Source organism: Carassius gibelio, chromosome A18 (assembly GCF_023724105.1).
Source record: "Carassius gibelio isolate Cgi1373 ecotype wild population from Czech Republic chromosome A18, carGib1.2-hapl.c, whole genome shotgun sequence".
NCBI lineage: Eukaryota > Metazoa > Chordata > Actinopteri > Cypriniformes > Cyprinidae > Carassius > Carassius gibelio.
The window spans coordinates 14,892,564-14,912,178 of NC_068388.1; the positions used below are offsets into that span (position 1 = coordinate 14,892,564).

Consider the following 19,615-nt stretch of genomic DNA (forward strand, 5'->3'; position numbering starts at 1 on the left):
TATTGTGGCGAGCCAGCCAGGAGGAGGCGACAAAGTGATCAGCATCATTAACCCCCCCTCCTTCCTAACGTGTTGAGCCTTCAACAACATGGACACCAGTCAGATCCTGCGTGATCAAGTGAGTGCAGTTCTGTGGCAGCTTGGAGAAGAGTCTCTCCGGGATGTCTGCAGGTACCTGAAATGTGATGGCCTGGACAGTGGAGAGTCCCGCAGCAGGACACGGAGGGCACTTATCAAGATGGCTGAGTGTGTATTGGATGAGCTTGAGGAGAAACAAGAGTGTGATGAAGTTAAACAGTACTGTGCTGATTTATTAATGTTCATTGAAAGACAAAGTAAAGAGTGTCGTCAACAAGATGAAGTGTACCCATCAGAGAAGCCAGCTCCAAAAGAAGAACAGAAAAAAGATTTTTCACCACACAGCTCTCATGTAAAGAAAAATGATTCCCCACTCAAGAGTCGATTAGAACCAACTCGCCCTTTGCCTGAGGTAACATTGCGAAGAGAGTTTAAAATCTGTGGTCAAATTGGAGAGAGTGGTCAGAGGGATAAATTGTCATATTTCAGTTTAGTCCGTCAGATTGAGCTGGGAATAGAAAAAGGGCACACACAAACTGAAGTAGTAGAAGCTGTAATCAGGGCTGTCAGTCCAGGGCTGCCTTTGAGAGACATGCTAGAAATCAAGCGTGGTCTGACCCTTAGTTCACTTCTCACCATCCTGAAAGGTCACTATCGGGTAGATAGCTCCACTGAACTTTACCAACAGCTGCTTAACATCTCTCAAGAGCCCAAAGAAACTGCTCTGAACTTTGTATTCCGTGCAATTGAGCTGAAAGAGAAGCTGTTATGGAAAGCAGTGAATGAGGACACAGATGAACAGTACAGCAGAGCCGTCATTCAACGCAAGTTCCTCCGCTCAATAGAAACTGGACTTTTAAGTGATTCTGTGAAATTCCAAATTCTACCCTACCTCAGTGATGTGAGTATATCAGAGAAAGTGGATGAGGCAGCCAAAGTCGAAAGTGAGAGACAAGAAAAACGGAAAAGATCCACTGCTGGTAAAACACCCAAAGTGCAGGAGCTTCAAGCAGATACTCAGGTCAAATCCACACCTGCCCAGAGCCCCTCTAAACTTAAGGAGTCCAACTCAACAGCAGCGATCACAACAGTAAAAGGAAACGACACTAAGCCTGACAGCATGAATATGCATCAGATGATGGAAGAACTTCGCAAAGAGATGAAGCAAATGTTTCTGGCTGTAATGGAAGCAAGCCCCCGTCCTCCTGAACAAAAGCAGAGAGCGAAAGGCTGCAAGAAATGCAGGGATGAGGGGATAGGTGAGAGCTGTTCGCACTGTTTCAAATGTGGGCAGGAAGGCCATTTCTCTCACGGATGCAGAGCATCGTCAGGAAACGGGCAGGGACTACTGAGATGGGGCCAGCAGTAGTCCAAGAAACAGCGACCCAAAACAAGCAGCAATCACCCAGCCCAGTCAATCAACCTATAACAGCGCTTGGAAAGAGAGCATCTGGTGCCTCATCAGCTGTAAGTGTAGTTAACTATATTCCACCTCGATACCAGCCACAGTTAGTAAGCCTTGTAGGAAGTCGATGTATAGTGGACTGTGTCATGGACAATCGCCCAGTTAGAGCCCTGTGGGACACAGGAGTACAGTCCAGCATAGTGAATGAACCCTGGCGACTGAACCACCTCCCCCACACCATTGTAAAACCCATCTCAGAGTTGTTGGGGGATGAGACACTGACAGTCTTTGCTGCCAATGACACGCCCATTCCATATAACGGTTTGGATTGAAGTCAGTGTCAGATTAGGTAGTGACCCCACCAAAATGAATGAAATGAATTGTCCCAATGCTTGTGTCAAGTGACCCAGCAGTTGACAGTGACCCCATCATCGGCTACAACGTCATTGAGGCCATCATTAACAGAAATGAGGAAAAGACGAAAAGGGAAAGAAAGCAGTTGACACCGAAAGTGAGTAGAGCCCTTGCAATAACAGTGAAAACTGCTCATCGTGTAGTCAAGTTGATGCATAATGGTGATTCAAATTCAGAGATTGGTGTAGTTCGTACCGGTGGAAAAAGAGTTCCATTACCAGCTAACCAAGTCACCACTGTCTATATAAGAGCACATGTGAGTTCACGAGCCCAAGGTCAACATATGTTCTTTTCACATGACTTACTTAATCCTCCCCCAGAAGGCATTATTTACAATGATGTACTGGTGCAGATCCCAGAAAGGAGAGTTCCATACATACCCGTCTCCATGACCAACACGACTGATCGCACCATCTGTCTGGACCGTCACAGTGTGATTGGATATCTGGAACCAGTCAAGACCGTATACACAGCACCTATACAAATAAATGGGAATGATACAGGAGCTGAAATGAAGGACAGCACAGTGACAAAGCCTAGTGAAGCAAGTAGCACACCACAACCAGATAACACTCAAGCACATAGACCAACCTCATGGGACCCTCCTGTGGATCTCTGCCATCTCTCAGAAGGACAGCAAGAGGTGGTGAGGAGGATGTTGCGGGAGGAATGTGAGGCATTTTCCTTTGACAGTGACGATGTGGGGTGTATACCATCACTCAAGATGCATATTACCCTCCATGATACGAGCCCTGTTCAAAAGACCTACATGTCCGTTCCAAAACCTCTTCACAATGAAGTTAAGGAGTATCTACAGGATTTGTTGAGAAGAGGGTGGATCACACCTTCTCGATCCCCTTATTCATCGCCAGTGGTGTGTGTCCGGAAGAAGGATGGTAGTCTTCGTCTCTGTGTTGACTTCAGAGAACTAAATCGTAAGTCAGTCCCCGACTGCCATCCGATTCCGAGGATTCAAGACATGTTGGATGCTCTAGGTGGGAGCTTGTGGTTCTCAGTCTTAGATCAGGGTAAAGCGTACCACCAGGGTTATCTGGATGAGGAGAGCCGTCCTCTCACAGCTTTCATCACACCCTGGGGGCTCTATCAATGGGTGCGCATACCCTTTGGCCTGAGTTCGGCACCCGCAGAGTTTCAGAGGAGCATGGAGCATTGTTTGACTGGGCTGAGAGACACAAGTTGTCTCCCATACCTCGATGACAACCTGGTACACAGTTGTAGCTTCGAGGAGCACGTGGAGCACATCCGTCTTGTTCTCCAGCGTTATAAGGAACATGGTGTGAAGCTGACCCCAAAGAAATGTGAGCTGTTTAAATCGAGTGTGAGGTTTCTTGGCAAGTTGGTGACAGGAGAGGGTTACACAATGGACCCTGCAGAGATGGCTCCATTGCAGGCGTTAAAGGAGAAGACCCCTGTTACAGTGGGTGATGTACGCCAGATCCTTGGGTTCCTCTCCTACTACAGATCATTCATCCCAAATTTCTCCCGTGTGGCCCACCCACTGTATAACTTACTCACTGTCCCAAACCTCGAAAAGTGCACTCCAGACCCGACCGTGAAGAAGCTCTGTAAAACAGGAAAGGAAAAACAAGGGTCACTTACCATCACAGACACCTGTACAGTGGACTAACTCCCACCAGGAAGTGTTGAACCAGCTAATAGATGCACTGACAAAGCCCCCTGTCCTTGGATATCCGGATTTCACCCAGGCGTTCGTATTACATTGTGATGCATCTCAAGTTGGCCTTGGTGCAGTGTTATATCAGAGACAGCAGGGAAAGATGAGAGTGATCGCCTATGGCTCCCGCACCCTAAGTCCATCAGAAAAGAGGTACCATCTGCACTCTGGAAAACTAGAGTTTTTAGCATTGAAGTGGGCCATCTGCGAACGTTTCAGGGATTATCTTTATCATGCCCCATCATTCGTGGTATACACGGATAACAATCCACTGACGTATGTGCTCACCACCGCAAAACTCAACGCAACAGGACACAGATGGGTGGCGGAGTTGGCCGATTATAACTTTACTATCCGGTACCGGCCAGGCAAGAACAACTCTGATGCAGATGGGTTGTCACGGATGCCCTTGGATATTGAGGACTACATGCGTTGCTGTATGGCTGAGGCCAGTCAAGATGTAATCAGTGCGTCCATGGAGAGGGTCATAACGGAAAGGATAAACCCTTGCCAGGGTGTGGGGTTGATTCAGGTCAGTGCTTTGAGCATGGTGAAGGACAGTGAGACCAGCCAACCTCTCACCACAGATCAAATCCGCAAAGCACAGGAGGAGGATGAAATCCTGTCGAGAGTCCTCTGGTACAAGTCACAGAGCAGGAGGCCAAGTAGAGCTGAAGTGAAAGCAGAAAACCCTGCAGTGTCCATACTGCTGAAACAGTGGCTAAAGGTTCATGTTGGTCAAGATGGTGTTCTGCGCCGTAGAACTTCCCATCGAGAACAACTGCTGCTCCCCAAAGTTTATCATCCGCTGGTCTTGTGGAAGATTTTTATTGGTGGGATTTTACTCAATCAAGTATGATCAAGATGAATCTAGTCATATATATATATATATATATATATATATATATATATATATATATATATATATATATATATACATACGTGTTTTATTCCATTAGAATCATATAGCCTTTGTGTGAAAGGAATGTGCCTATGTCTGCAAAAAACATCCTGACCACCACAGATAGGAAACTCTTTTCTTTACCATAGCAAGTCTCAGGAAACATCTGGAAAAACATGCAATGGGTCTCTTCTCTTTACCATAACGTCTCCCTAGGGAGGGATCAAAATTGCAAGCATAAGAAAAAGTTTGACTATTTGGAAACGCCCTGTATAGGGTATATAATGAGATGCAACCTAGCATTTCGGGAGATCTCCTTGCAACGAGCTCTCGGCTTTGTTTTGCTTAAAATAAAGTATTTTCTTCTGAGAGAAAAATCCCTGACTGAGTTTGATCCTTTGGAGAACCGGCAAAATACACCACAGATTTGGCACCCCAGATGGGACTGGAAAGGAGCAGAGTGGACGACTGCTTTTGAGCTGACTGATGAGCAACACACACACACAGTGGTGGCCACCATAGAATAAGGTAAGCATTTTTGCTTATATAATTAGTGTGTGTTGTTGACTGGTCAGTTCTGAGTGGTAAGGACACTTAAAATCTGCTCTTCCAAATTTAGAAAAATAATAGGATATCTAAATTGAAAAAGGGGTTTTACTCCAGAAGAAAAAACTGCATGCACATATTTGGGTTATTAATAGGAAGGCCTTGGAAGGCAACCTCGATTTAAGACAAATATCGTGTAGGCAGAAAGACATGGCATGCTGTGGTCTGTGTTTATTGGATAGCTGTACCAGATAGGACAGTGATAAACGGATAAGCAGATTAAGGAATCACAAGGAAAAGTCCCACGGATACCGCTTTGAGAATGTATAAGTGAAATTCACGAAGGACAGAAATAGGTGGGCCCTTAAGGAGCTCTAGGTGAGCTGTGTTTTGTTGTGTGGATGTATCGGTGTCCGGACAAATGAATTTGTGAACAAATAAATTCTGTGTTGGGTGGGTAAAAGTTGCGCACCATTCTTGGACCGTCACTTCAGGGTGGCTGGGTGGAGTTGGACGCAACTAGTATCCACTTGAGAGGGATGAATGTATGATGAGCCTTGATAATAAAAGGACAATTAATGTGTGATTATCCCTTAAAAAAAGGGAAAAAGTATGCAAGAATAAGCACTCTGGCTCAATAAAGAGTGCAGAAAGTGTGAATGAGGTTAGGAAAATAGCATCAATAAAGTTTGAACCAAGATCTATAAAAGATCTTTGCATTTTGGATGTCTGTGGCAAAGGGGAGAAAATTTTCTGAGCCCAGTGCATTGGGAGTGAGAGCAAGTAAATAAAGTTAATAAAATAGACAGTCAAATAATAATAAATAAAAAAGTGTAAACGCATGAGACAAAATAAAAAAACTAAATTCAAAAAAGTATGACAAATAGTGAAGAATAAAAAGTAGGGTGAAATGGGTAAAAATAGTTTAATTTGTTTAATAGTTTAAATCTTGTACCTAGTTGCCAGTACAAGGAGAGTTCCCAATACTCAAGGGAACAGTGGAGGTAACCGGAGAACTAGAGTTAGAAGGGCAGAGGAAAAGAAGCCAGCTGTGAAAACACAGAGGCAACCCAGAAAGGATAAGTGCAGGAGCCCTAAAACAATAAAGTTAACTGTATGAAGGTTGTTTTAGAGAAAAATAAATACAAATGTTCCAAGAAATGGACTAATATAGAGATGGCAGATATGGTGGAATATAGAAATAATAATAAATTAATTAAAATAAGATATGCATTTATTATTTAATAACTTGTCTGAATAGATTAATTTAAATGATGCATGTGCTTAAAACTCTATATCTAATATGTGAAGACATCTAAAATTTGTATCTTGTTATCCCTGGGACACAGTATGAAAGTTAATCCATTTCAGAGTTTCTGAGATTGGGCTTGTGTAAATGTAAAAAAAATAAAATAAATAACTTGTGCAATGTGGAATGAAAGCAAGATTGGGTGACCAAGTTAATAGACATTTGGATTCAAAAGCTATAGGCATTTTACAATAGGAAGGGAACTAGTTGCTTAAAGAATTAAATTTAATTATTTTATTTTCAGTAATAGGAATTATTTTATGTTGGTTAGGAAACATTAATTCACAAATACCAGATTATTCTGAATCATGTATGCAAATATAGAAGAAAAATGATGATTGAAGTCTTTATTTTACCATATGCATGTCATGCTGATATAAAAGGAAGGTTTATTTTGTTTTATTGCAGTATACTTAGATAATAAAGGTAGCTGGTTTCTGCATTTTGCAAAGAAGAAAAAATGCTTGCTATTTTCCTGCAATGAAGAACTTGCTTTACTAACAAAGAATAAGAGAACTGCTGTTTTCAACCGGATGATTTTGTTTTTATTAAGGGACCACTGAAAGAAGAGGTTGAAAAGTGAAAATTAGAAAAAGAGCTGACTGCTCAGAAACAATTTTGTCAGAAGTTACATAGGTACATTTGATTAATGCAGTCTCTGAGTGTTCAAATTTCAGATGACTTCTGGAACAGTGCCTTGACAAAGGGGAACAATGAACTGGAGAAATGGCAAAGCAGCAAACACAGCTGCAGTGAGAAGGAAAGGGAGGGGCTGATGGACGTTATACCCTCCTGAAAGAGAAGAACACTTCAGCAAGGAGAAAGACTGAAATTAAAGCAGGAAAAGGTGAATCTTTCACTTGAGACTTTTCCTGAGGGTGAAAAGAACATTATGAAATGCAAAACTCTGGCAGAAAGCAACCAGAAGCCAGACTGAGAAGAAGCAGAGAAACAACGGAGACCGTACGCCACAACATCAGGTCTTAGAGTGCCATCACAGACTGACGACCCAATACAACAGCCCAGGCTGATGATCTGACCAGAAGGACTTCCATCCCTTCAGTGCACAGGTGCTGCAGATTCAATGAACACATAGAGACTGCTTCAAATGTTAATTATTTTATTTCATTATTTTATTTACTATGTTTTAATCTTGATTATTCACTGGTCTCACAGCACTTCCTTAAATTATGTGTTTTAACTAACTCTCTCAATCTGCTTTTCAATAGGTTCCAGTCCAGCCTTATGTCTTAAAGAAAAAAAAAAATATTTGAACAGACAGAAGTTAGTACTTGACTAAACAACCAGATAAACATGGAGCTGGATTTGGCATAGTAAGGCTGTTTCATTAAACAACTGGGGGAAAGTGAATAACTGAATACTTGACAACAATGCTGAGCTCTTTGGGAAAGAAGAGAATAAATAAATAAATAAATAAAGGGTATCTTGATGAACAATAGAAAAAATATATATGGTTGAAAAAATAGAAATATTGGTCACTCCATTTTGTTTAAAGGTAATTTTCTAAGGTAAAACTGAATAAAATAATATTGAATAAAAAATTAGTCCAGATATCCAAAATCATGTTATTACATATACTGTCATCACTGGGGATAACAAAATGGAAATGTTGATGGCTATGGATCCAAGATGCAGAGATCTCCAATCCTCTTCTCAGAGTCGCTCATGAGCAATAGCAAAAAAGTATTTGACTAAACTTTAAATTAGACAAACACATGACATTTGAGAAATGATAATTGACTCTCTCAAATGCCCAATGCCTAGGCCTAATAATCTAAACAAATTCATCTATGAGATTTTGAAAAAAGGAAGGAAATAAAGAAAAGTTTTTGGCAAAAAAAAAAGGGGAGAGTGAAAGTGTGTGAAAAAGTATGAATGATGGTGTTGTATGGCATGAAAGAGAGTGTCTGACGAGACACTGAGGCAATTCAATCAATTTGCCCAAACAGCTGTATACAAATTTGAATGTGGGCCCACAGGGCAAATTTATGCCCAGTAAAATAATGACCATGGATGTATTTGGTTAAGTTTCCTGGTCAGTACCTAGGTCTTTGTTGTGGCAGAAAGAAAAACAGTGCCACACATGCGCAGCGTATAACATGGGAAGGCAGAGCAAAGCAAGCTTGCTCTGTCCACCCCACATCTAACTTTCTTTTCAGCATAACATGATGGAGCAGATTGTGTCAAAAGGATGAAATACTGTCTTTCTAAATGTTAAAATAAATAAAGTGGGTTGAGTGTTTTCCAGGTCAAAAGGCCTATGCTACTGAGCAACATAGGCCTAGATAAATTATCCATTAATATAGTGGAACTCAGTTTACAAAACAAAGAGATAACTAAATAAGCAAATTGCTGAGAATAAAATTTTAATGAATTTAAAAATAGTAAGAATGACGAAAACGAAGTAAAACCACATTCTTTGATATAATATAAAAAATGGGTATTCACCCTTTTCTTATTGTAAAGACAGCACTGGATTTGTGAAAACTCAAAAAGGGGCCAAGACAGCCCTCAACCCACATTACATTTCCACAGGTCACACCAAGAAGGACGACTGGCAAGATGAACAAATTAGCATGCTTGATAACATTAACAAAAAATTAAGTTTTCCATTTACAGGTGACAGCAGTTCCAGTAAGGCCAAGGAATGCTTCGCTCCATTAAAGAGAACCAGTGAGGGTGCAGTTATGATCTCAAGAGAGCCTTGCATTAATCAGCAAAACGGTTACAGAGTGACACCAGAGTTCACATCTCTAACCTTAAAATACCCCAACCAGCTTCGACAACTCAACACAGCATGAAGTGAGGGATGAAGGGCGTGCTAGTAACGACCCACCCTTGCCAACGAGGGAAAGACCATTGCAACGACTCGCAAAGAGTCTCCCTGGTGAAGATGGAATGAGAGAATGATGGGACTGCTACTGAGATCAAAATACTTGGCAGCAGATATGAGCCAACAAATAGAAAAGAAAAAATGGAAAGAGAATTTTAAGTAATGGTAGCTGAAGAATTTGAAGGTTATGAGAAGGGAAATATGGATGTAGGAAGATTTGAAGGGAGAATAGAATGAAAGGAGCAAAATAGAAAAGCTCAAGTTTTGCGAATTGAAGAAGGAAAAGTATGAGTTATGTTTGGGGGAAATGCTGTATTTATAGAAGGGAGCATTTAATGAAGAACTGATCAAATTGAAAAGGCTAAGAATGGTAGATAAAGAAAATGTTGGAAAAGATAATAAAATGTAAGACTGGTTTGATTTACAGTTAGGAGCATGGGGAGCATAGTTATAACTAAATAGGGAAAGTTTTTAGGAATTGCATTATTGACAGGAGATTTACTATTTTAATGTATACTTCCTATATTGAGGTTACTAGTCAAAGCCACAGTTAAGCAAATTAAATTCAAAGATATCAAAATAATGGGAAATTGATACATAAGGTATCTAAGCTGAAGATCAACTCTTATAATCTTGTGACATTCAATGTGTGATGTGATTTGTATTTGTATGTGTATGTATTTTTATGCCTTTTATACAAAACTGTGATAATCAGGCAAATGCTGAACCATTTGCACATTCATGCTTTTAACAATGTTTACTATTAAAGAGGGGTTAGGGAGACTGGATCTTTTACTCACTCCTTGTCAAATTAGGAGAGAGATGTTTGGTCCAGTAATCCCTCAGAGTGGAATTTCATAATCTAGTCACTGGTGATAATACAATGTGACTTATTTAGTCACTAGGTAGTGTAACTAATATGACTGGATTATGGAGTAGCACTCTGGATATGAATAATCAAATGTGAGACTTATTAAGTCTCAAAGGGGAGAATATGTGGAAGATTTTTATTGGTGGGATTTTGCTCAATCAAGTATGATCAAGATGAATCTAGTCATATATATATACATACGTGTTTTATTTAATTAGAATCATATAGCCTGTGAAAGGAATGTGCCTATGTCTGCAAAAAACATCCTGACCACCACAGATAGGAAACTCTTTTCTTTACCATAGCAAGTCTCAGGAAACATCTGGAAAAACATGCAATGGGTCTCTTCTCTTTACCATAGCGTCTCCCTAGGGAGGGATCAAAATTGCAAGCATAAGAAAAAGTTTGACTATTTGGAAACGCCCTGTATAGGGTATATAATGAGATGCAACCTAGCATTTCGGGAGATCTCCTTGCAACGAGCTCTCAGCTTTGTTTTGCTTAAAATAAAGTCTTTTCTTCTGAGAGAAAAATCCCTGACTGAGTTTGATCCTTTGGAGAACCGGCAAAATACACCACAGTCTTCAAAGAACTACACCAGGACATGGGTCACTTGGGGGTCGAAAGAACGCTTGACCTGATTCGAGAACGGTTCTACTGGCCACAGATGAGTAGGGACGTTGAACATTTTGTCAGTAAAGTGTGTGAATGCCTCAAGAAGAAGAAACCGAGTAAGCAGACCCGTGCACCTCTGGTGTCCATCCAGACCACATATCCATTCCAGCTCATTTCCATAGATTTTCTGCATTTGGAGAAATGTAAGCATGGGTATGAGTATATATTGGTGGTCATGGGCCATTTTACAAGATTCGCGCAGGCCTACGCAACTAGGAACAAAGCGGCCAAGACTGTAGCTGACAAGATTTTCAACGATTTTGCCCTTAAGTTCGGGTTTCCCAGCCGACTACATCACGATATGGGTAAAGAGTTTGAGAACAGATTGATGGCCAGCTTGAAGAAACTCTCTGGCATCCAGGGCTCGCACACGACACCATACCACCCCCAGGGTAACGGGCAGGTGGAGAGGTTTAACCGTACCCTGTTGTCCATGCTGCGTACCCTGGAGGACAAGGAGAAGGAGGATTGGAAGGAATACCTCACTAAAGTTGTCCACGCGTACAACTGCACAAAGAATGAGGCAACAGGTTACGTGCCCTATTACCTTATCTTTGGACGTTCTCGCCTGCCTATTGATCTGTTATTTAATTTGGAAAAGGATGAGGCCCGTGACACCTATGATGACTACGTGAGTCATTGGAAGACGAGAATGCAGGAGGCATACAAGATTGCGGCAAAAACAGCTATCAAGGGAGCAGTTCGGGGAAAAGTCCTCTATGACAGAAAAGTTCAGGGGAGAGACCTCCACCCTGGCGACAGAGTTCTCCTCAGAAACCTCACTCCCAGAGGGGGTACTGGAAAGATCCAGTCCTACTGGGATGGTCAAGTGTACAAAGTGAAGGGGAGAAAAGCCGATGGCAGTCCCGTTTATGAGATCAGTCCAGAAAGTGGTAAAGGAAGAGACAGAGTGGTTCATAGAAATCTTCTGCTGCCCTGTGATTTTCTTCCCGTTGATCAGCCACCAGCAGAGATTCGTCAGCAACACGAGTCCCAGAGCTTTTCAAAGGGAAGAACCAAGCCAGAACGACAGCATTGGCAACAGCTAGAGCAGAGTGACACCTCCAGCGACGAATGCAGCGGCAACTACCAGTGGCATCTCAGACATGGCCGAGGGACACGACAAAGACAGGGTTCATTGAATCCTCTAGCAGAGCCTTTTCAGCCTCAGCAGAGTCCTCAGCATCACGAAGAGGATGTGCCACTACAAAGCGAAGAGGATGTGCCACTACAAAGCGAAGAGGATTTGCCACTACAAAGTGAAGAGGATATGCCACTACAATCTCAGAGACCTGACTTAAGTCCTGATAGGCCTGAGCATGGTGAATCCAAAGCTGACTCTCTGGTTCTGATGCAAAGGGAGAAACAGGTGGTAAGACAGCGACCCCAGAGACTGAGACACCAGCCTGTGGTACTGAGCTATGATACATTGGGTCAACCGTCCTTGGTACAAAGAAACTGTAAGGTAACAGAGACTCAAGTAACACAGACTAATGGTTACGGGAGGCCTTGGATGGCTGAGGTGTTCTAAAGTGATGTTTTCCTTGTTCACGGAAATGTCCGGAGACATTTAATTTTGTGGGGGAGAGTGTAGCCCTGAGTGTTTATTGCCCCTTTAAGAGACACATATAAACATTGCCCCTTTAAATTTTTTTTTATTTCAGTAACTGAGTTCTGATGATAAGAATTACGCTGACATTTGGTGATAATACTGTTGTGATGTATTTTAGAAAAGGTGTTACTGTTGTGAAACTCAGCTTCACCGATAGAGGGCACCCTAAGCTGTACACTCAGCTAAGGATTGGTAACTGACGCTAGTAGAGTGAAAGAGCGATCAGTATGTAACGAGTGAGTTTGAGTGCACACACTACAAAGAGTGTTCCCAATCTAAACTGTCTTTTTCATACTTTCATACAGATAAGGTGACAAAATTCACCTTGTAGTAATTCACAGTGGTATTATGTGCTTCTAAAACTGTAGTTCTTGCGAGAAACATATTGAGATGTTCAATGTTACACTGGTTTAGAGTTTTTGCACCTAAAATGGCGGACGATCAGATTAACAATCCTGATAAAAGATCATAACTTTCTGCATGAGTGAAAATGAGTAGTAAGTGTGTAAAAATACCATGATTCACATAAAAATGTCAGATAGGTGATGCACTAAATCGATGTTGAAGAACCTGAAGTAGTCATGTAGTGTTAAAGAAGTTAAGCTAAAATGCACACGTGTGAGTAGGCCTGTAGTCATCCCACTCACGTGTTAACTTTATTGAGAGTCATTCCATCATAAGCCATTAACTGTGAGAAAGAGCATTTCATGGTGTATTATTAATCAGAAATCAGATTCTCTGTGTTAATAATTTTAGAATCCATTTGCTGAGAATGAAATGTTAAAATATAGAAACCGTTATTGGGTTAAAACTGTGATTAAAATAATTAATAAAATGATAAAAAGAGCAATAAGAAAAGTTTATACAATTTATAAATTCTGGAGTAATGTAGTTATATACTGAATTGTGATTTTCAGCGTTTGAGTATAGAGTTTGCACTGTACTTACCTGTAATTGTTACCAGAGTCTAATGTGATACTTGAATGTTATTTACTATACTTGCTTCTGCACAGTGTAAGATTGAGTATTGAAGATGTTTAGATTTATTGTGTTACAGTGTTAATCGGTTTAGAAAAGGTAACTTTAAGGATATTGTAATGGTGTGTCCCAGTCAGTGTCATGAATATGCATAAATGCTTGCACTTTGAGACATTATTTTTGAAACTGTTAAGAATACTGAAGCTAGTAGAGTGAAAGAGCGATCAGTATGTAACGAGTGAGTTTGAGTGCACACACTACAGAGAGTGTTCCCAATCTAAACTGTCTTTTTCATACTTTCATACAGAAAATAAATGTGTTGCACAAAGGAAGAGCACCGCCTCATCTTTGAAAAGTGTAACACCCGCAATGTGTATATGTGTAATATGTAATAAAACAGAATTTACAGCGTACCTATTTGTAAAAATTGAGTACCTCAACAGTACCTACTCGTAAGGTATACGCAAAGTTGCAATATACAAAGTTTGGAATTATAAAGCATTTATACTGTAAATATTTCATATCTAAAGGGCACCTATTATGAAATGGTGTGGTATGTATGACACACAAAGTGCAATTTTCCATGCAAGCATAACGTAAAGCTGTATATACATGTAGGTAACCTGAAACAATGTGCAAAATATGGGGGATAAGGGTGTAATGACTTAAAAAAAATTAAAAGTATATGTACTGTTAGTATTTTGTAAGTAATATGTAACTATTCTAAGATTATTTGGTGTGCATGACCTACTGTGTTTGGCAACAATATTATGATTTAGAACAAGTTGCTTTTTAGTAATAACATAAAATATATAATGAAGTATATTTTACACTACATACTGGTACTTAATGTATTATTAGAACATATATCTTACATGACATTGATACAAATTGTAAACTGTAGTAGGCCTATATCATAGTATAATTTAGTAATTATAGTAAAGTTAAAAACTGCCATAGTCAAGATTACTAAAGTGTGGGGAAATATTATGAGTTTTTGCTATGATTTGGTTTTAAAATGTATATGAAAATTTACCTGATAAAAGAGCATTGCATACGGTCATCTCAGCAATGAATCATGTCCGTTGAGGTGCAGCACAGTGGAAAAACTAGATTACCTGTTCCCAGCTGCTCCCAGGAATAGCATATAAATATAACATCATAATACACATGTACATTTACAGATGTTTTTTTTTTATATATGTATCTGTAGTGCTGTTGGTGCACTTTAGCTTCCATATGTGGTTTGAGGCAAGTAGACTAAAATGTACTACAACCTTTTTCTTAACTACAATGCATACATACACCCTTGTTATGTGTAGTTACTGTGTAAGTGTAACATTCACGGGCTGTTATCTAAAGTGACGCCGGTTATAGTGTACTTACAGTGTATTTATCTAAGAAAGTTCTGGTAATACAAGGTATCTACATGGGGTAGGGTTAGGTTTAGGGGTAGGTTCAGGGTTAGTACCTAGTTATTACATAGTTATTGTAATTACTGTAATAAGTACATAGTATGTACATGAGGAACAGGACTGTAAAATAAAGTCCCTTGTTGACCTCGTTACGTGTAGTTACTGTGTAAGTGTAACATTTGCAGGCTGTAATCTAAAGTGATGCCTTGTTGCCCTCTTGTTTCATGCAGTTAATATTTAAGTGTAACATCTGCGGGTGTTACGTGTAGTAACTGCGTAAGTGTAAAATTTGCGGACAGTATTCTAGTGATGCCTTGTTGCCCTCTTGTTATGTGTAGTTACTGTGTAAGTGTAACATATGCAGGCTTGTTATGTGTAGTTACTGTGTAAGTGTAATAATTGTGGGCTGTAATCTAAAGTGATGCTTTGTTACCCTTTTGTTACGTGTAGTTACTGTATATGTGTAACATGAAACAATTTTAGTTATGCTACAAAAGATTTGTTTCAAAGCTATTAACAATGAACTGTATTGCATAGGTAAATCAACGGTCTTTATAACATATCTTTTCCAAGAACAGAATGAAAACAGAAGAGAACAGAAAAAATTGCAACCACTTGCATGTTCTACATTTATTTTTAATAGCCATATTATACATTTTTCTATCCAGCTGTGGGCAGAAGTCAACAATATTCTGAAAGATTTTTTGCATATTGCAAAGTTGTCAAAGGTGTACACAATATGTGCATAGTACCAAATTATTTGTTTAACGATTAATTTAATGTTAATGTTACTCATTATAAAGAGGGACCGAAAAATTCAAACAATGGTGTTGTTTTAGTATTTGTTCACAAATTATGACGAACACAAATGAAAGAAAAAAAAAAAATCCAGACAAATTACTCACCCGTATGTCATCCACATGTCTTTTTTTCTTCAGTTTTATTTTATTTTTTTTCCCCAGTTCATGACAGTCAGGGTAGGTCTAAAAACTCCCAGCTCATTTTCTTTTCCAAATTCAAAATCATCCTAAATGATTTGAACTTTTGTATATTGACTTTATAAATTCTGGGTCAGTACTTCTGCAGCGATGTAGGACAATTTTGAAGTTGGAGGAGAAACTGAGTTGGGAGTTTTTAGACCTTGCCTAACTGTCATGAACCGGAAAAAACTGTTCACGCAGAGCTAGACAAGAGGAGTATTTAACCAAACTTTTTCCATTCTTCCTTGGGTGGGATTGTTTAGAGCCATTTGAAGCTGCATTTAAACTGCATTTTTGAAGTTCAAACTCAGGGGCACCATAGAAGTCAAAAACATAATTTCTTTAAAGCTGAAGAAAGAAAGACATCAACATTGTGGATGACAAGGGGGTAAGTACATTATCTGTAAAAAAAAAATTGTTCCAGATGTGAACTACTCCTTTAAGGTGAATTGAGGCTCATCAGAGTGGACTTCACTGTCACCTAATTACTGTCGCATATTTTATATTTTGTTATACTAAGCTCTTGTTCGTTATTGTCCAGTTACCTGTGTTAGTTTTGTAGTTCTATGTTATTTTATTATTTATTGCTTTACCATATTACAGTGTTGGCAACTCTTACAGATTTGCGTTGAAACACTGCTGTGACAAAGAGTCCTCATAAAAGTCATTTCTATATTTGGCAAAATATTTATTATAATAAATAAATATATTTTTATATTAATGCAAACTTGACTTTTTTTTTTTTTTTGTGATCACAACTTTGCAAGCATATGCAAAAGATCTCCAGAATTTTTGTAGATTCCTGCCCACAGCTGAAAGGAAAAAGGAACATTTATTTGTAATATGCCTATTAAAAATAAATATAGAACATAATTATGTGTTCGTGTATGTGTGTCTGTGTGTTTTTACAGTTCTTTTGTATTTTGTATAAGTGGTGGTTGCAAAATAGTTTTTTTTTTCTGCATTCTGTTCTTGGAAAATATCAGTTAAAATTTTGTGAAATAATAAAAATAATATTATACCAATAGCTCACAGATGTTACACTTACACAGTAACTACACATAACAAGGATGTATGTTTGCACAGTAATTAAGAAAACATTTTTCTACTTGCCTCAAACCACATAACGAAGCCCAAAGTGCACCAACAGCACTACAACTATGAAAAAACATAAATTATAAAGTAATGCACATGTTGTGTATTATGCTGTTATATATCCTGGGAGGATTTGGACAAAAGGTAATCTACTTTGACAATACAATGGTGAGATAACCATGAGCAATACTCTTTCATTAGGTTAATTTTCATATGGGAATTTCTAAACCAAATCATATCAGAAGCTCATCACATAATTACCCTATACTTTCAGCTGAGTTCAGTAATATCCATGACCCCACATAAATAACACTAGTAAATAATATAGCTTATTGTGGGTTTTGTATTATATATATTTGTAATTTGTTATGATGAAGTTGTAGTTTAGTGCATTTTAAATCTATGTTATCTTATATAAATGTAATCAAATAACACACTACATTTAATCTTAACCACCTACTTTACAGTATATGTGCTTTAGTATTTTAGTCAACATCTAAATAAGTGTACTTCTTTAAAGCACGTCAAAAGATTAAAACCATTTAATATGTAAAACATTTCATTTGACATTATTTCAAAGTACACTTTTTGAAAGTGTGTTAAACCATGAAAGTTTTCTCTCTTAAGTATAAACTTACAGTAAGGGGCCTTTTATTTAATTAATATTATTTTCTGGAAGTTTAGATTTAAAAAAAGTATGTTACACCTTTTCACGGGGGAATATTTGCATATGTTCAGTTAGACCTCATCTTTTCATTGTTAAATTTAGAGACAACTCTAACATAAACAACTCTGGTAAAAATAATCAAAATAAATCGCAGCGTTAGACTTCCACCAAAACATGCCTTAATATCTAAAGTATAATCACAGTGTTTCTGTACTTACCTTGTCCTGAAAGTGCAGGCAACACATACAAGATCAACACTAAAACTGCAAATGAATCAGAAAAGTTATCAAATTAATATTTTAGAAAGGCAAAAATATATAAACAAACAAATAACCCAGATTCCACTGAAAACCAACTTAAAAGGTGGACTGCCATACAGTACATGTACATGATGTGTAGATATCCATTGTGTATCTCTGTTCAACGAAACAAGAAACAGACATCCAGACGCAAAGCACTGATAAATGAATGTTTATGATAGTACAAAACCCCGCCTCTCCAGTGAAACGGAAAGAATGTGAATTTGGTTCCCAAAAATGCAACAGAGAAACTGGGAAATGAGAAAAAAAAAAAAAAAAAAAACCCTTCCTAAAGGTTCTTTTCAACAATGAATGTCATTATAACTTTGTTAATAACCTTCAGTGCCATGTCACCACTGTGTACATCATCAATATTCTTCAGACAGATAAGGTTTTGCTTTTAGAAAGGTTTTTTGAAATTGTTAATAGACATGGTGTTTTGTTGTGTATTATATGGAGCATACACGACAGACCTCTTCTAGATTTACTGCCAACAACTTGTTTTTTATTGAACTGAATCACAATAAAGATGATTTATTTACATGTCATGACACACGAAGTAAACGTGATCTCTGGGAATTGTTTCATCCAATATAACTAGTATTTATTGATACTAGTTTCATTTATATAGAGTGCAAGATCAAGAAATTTCTGTAAGTAACCAGCGGTACTATAAGTGACAGTGACATGACATACAGTACAGCCATGTCCAATACTGTAGTCCTTTTAAAAAGACAATTGGATTTGTTCTCTATAATAATAATAATAAAAAACAATTTTCCATATAATGTACATTATTCTGAAACGCGTCGATTTTTACAAAGCTCCGAAAACCAGTCAGTATCTGGTGTGACCACCATTTGCCTCAATTTAAATTTTATTAGTAATAGGCATTGCTAAGAACTTCATTTGGACAACTTTAAAGGTGAAATTCTCAACAACAACAAAAAAAATAATTTGCACCCTCCAGATTTTCAAATAGTTGTATCTCTGCCAAATACTTTCCTATCTTAACAAGCCACAAATCAATGGAAATATTATTTATTCAGCTTTCAGATAACGAATAAATCTCAATTACGAGAAATGTACCCTTATGACTGGTTTTGTGGTCCAGGGTCACACACAAAACACACACACACACACACACACACACACACACACACACACACACACACACACACACACACACACACACACACATATATATGATTTTATTTGGTTTTTGAATAGCCCCATAGTGTCCTACTATTCTAATTTAAATTATTGATTAAAATGTAAGAATTTGACAAAATATAATGCATAATTCTAATAAGGTAAAAAAAAAAAAAAAAAAAAACTGCCCGTTTAAATCAATTTACAAATTACAATTGCAGTGTAGAATATATATTTCTGAAATCCTTCTTTATATTACTTAAGAGTTGTTCATGTTGTTTATCTGATGTCTTCTTCCCCTATTAATGCATTTGACCACCCTGTTGTGCCAAGGTCCACCCGGTCATCTTCATCTTTTATGAAAATAAACAAATGATTTAAACATGTTAGCACAACCTTTTGTGTGATTTCTTTATAAAGAAATGAGGGCCAGTTAGTATTCATTGAAAGTATGACCAGATATCTTTGTCATTTGATTTTATTTAGAAAAGAAAGTGCAACTTTCACATATTTATTGGGATACAAATATGTTGCAGTAATTACATTTTTTCAAAAAACTTTTTCCACTTAGTAAAATGTATATTTGAGGAAGGGACAACTTATCTTTCTGAAAATCTATATTTTATAATCATTATGTAATATAAATGTATATACTCTACTTTGAATTT

General features: G+C 38.2%; 1 protein-coding gene across 1 annotated transcript in view; it reads right to left on the minus strand.

The window, feature by feature from the left end:
- Positions 1–17,936, minus strand: part of LOC127934036 (galaxin-like) — a 34,046-nt gene extending 16,110 nt beyond the window's left edge. The window contains exons 1-2 of the mRNA XM_052531220.1: positions 17,879–17,936; positions 17,715–17,759 (exon numbers count right to left, since the gene is read on the minus strand). Coding sequence (XP_052387180.1) covers positions 17,715–17,759; positions 17,879–17,903 — 70 coding nt within the window. The 5' untranslated portion in view covers positions 17,904–17,936. The remainder of the gene's footprint in view (positions 1–17,714; positions 17,760–17,878) is intronic.
- Positions 17,937–19,615: the final 1,679 nt, after the last annotated feature.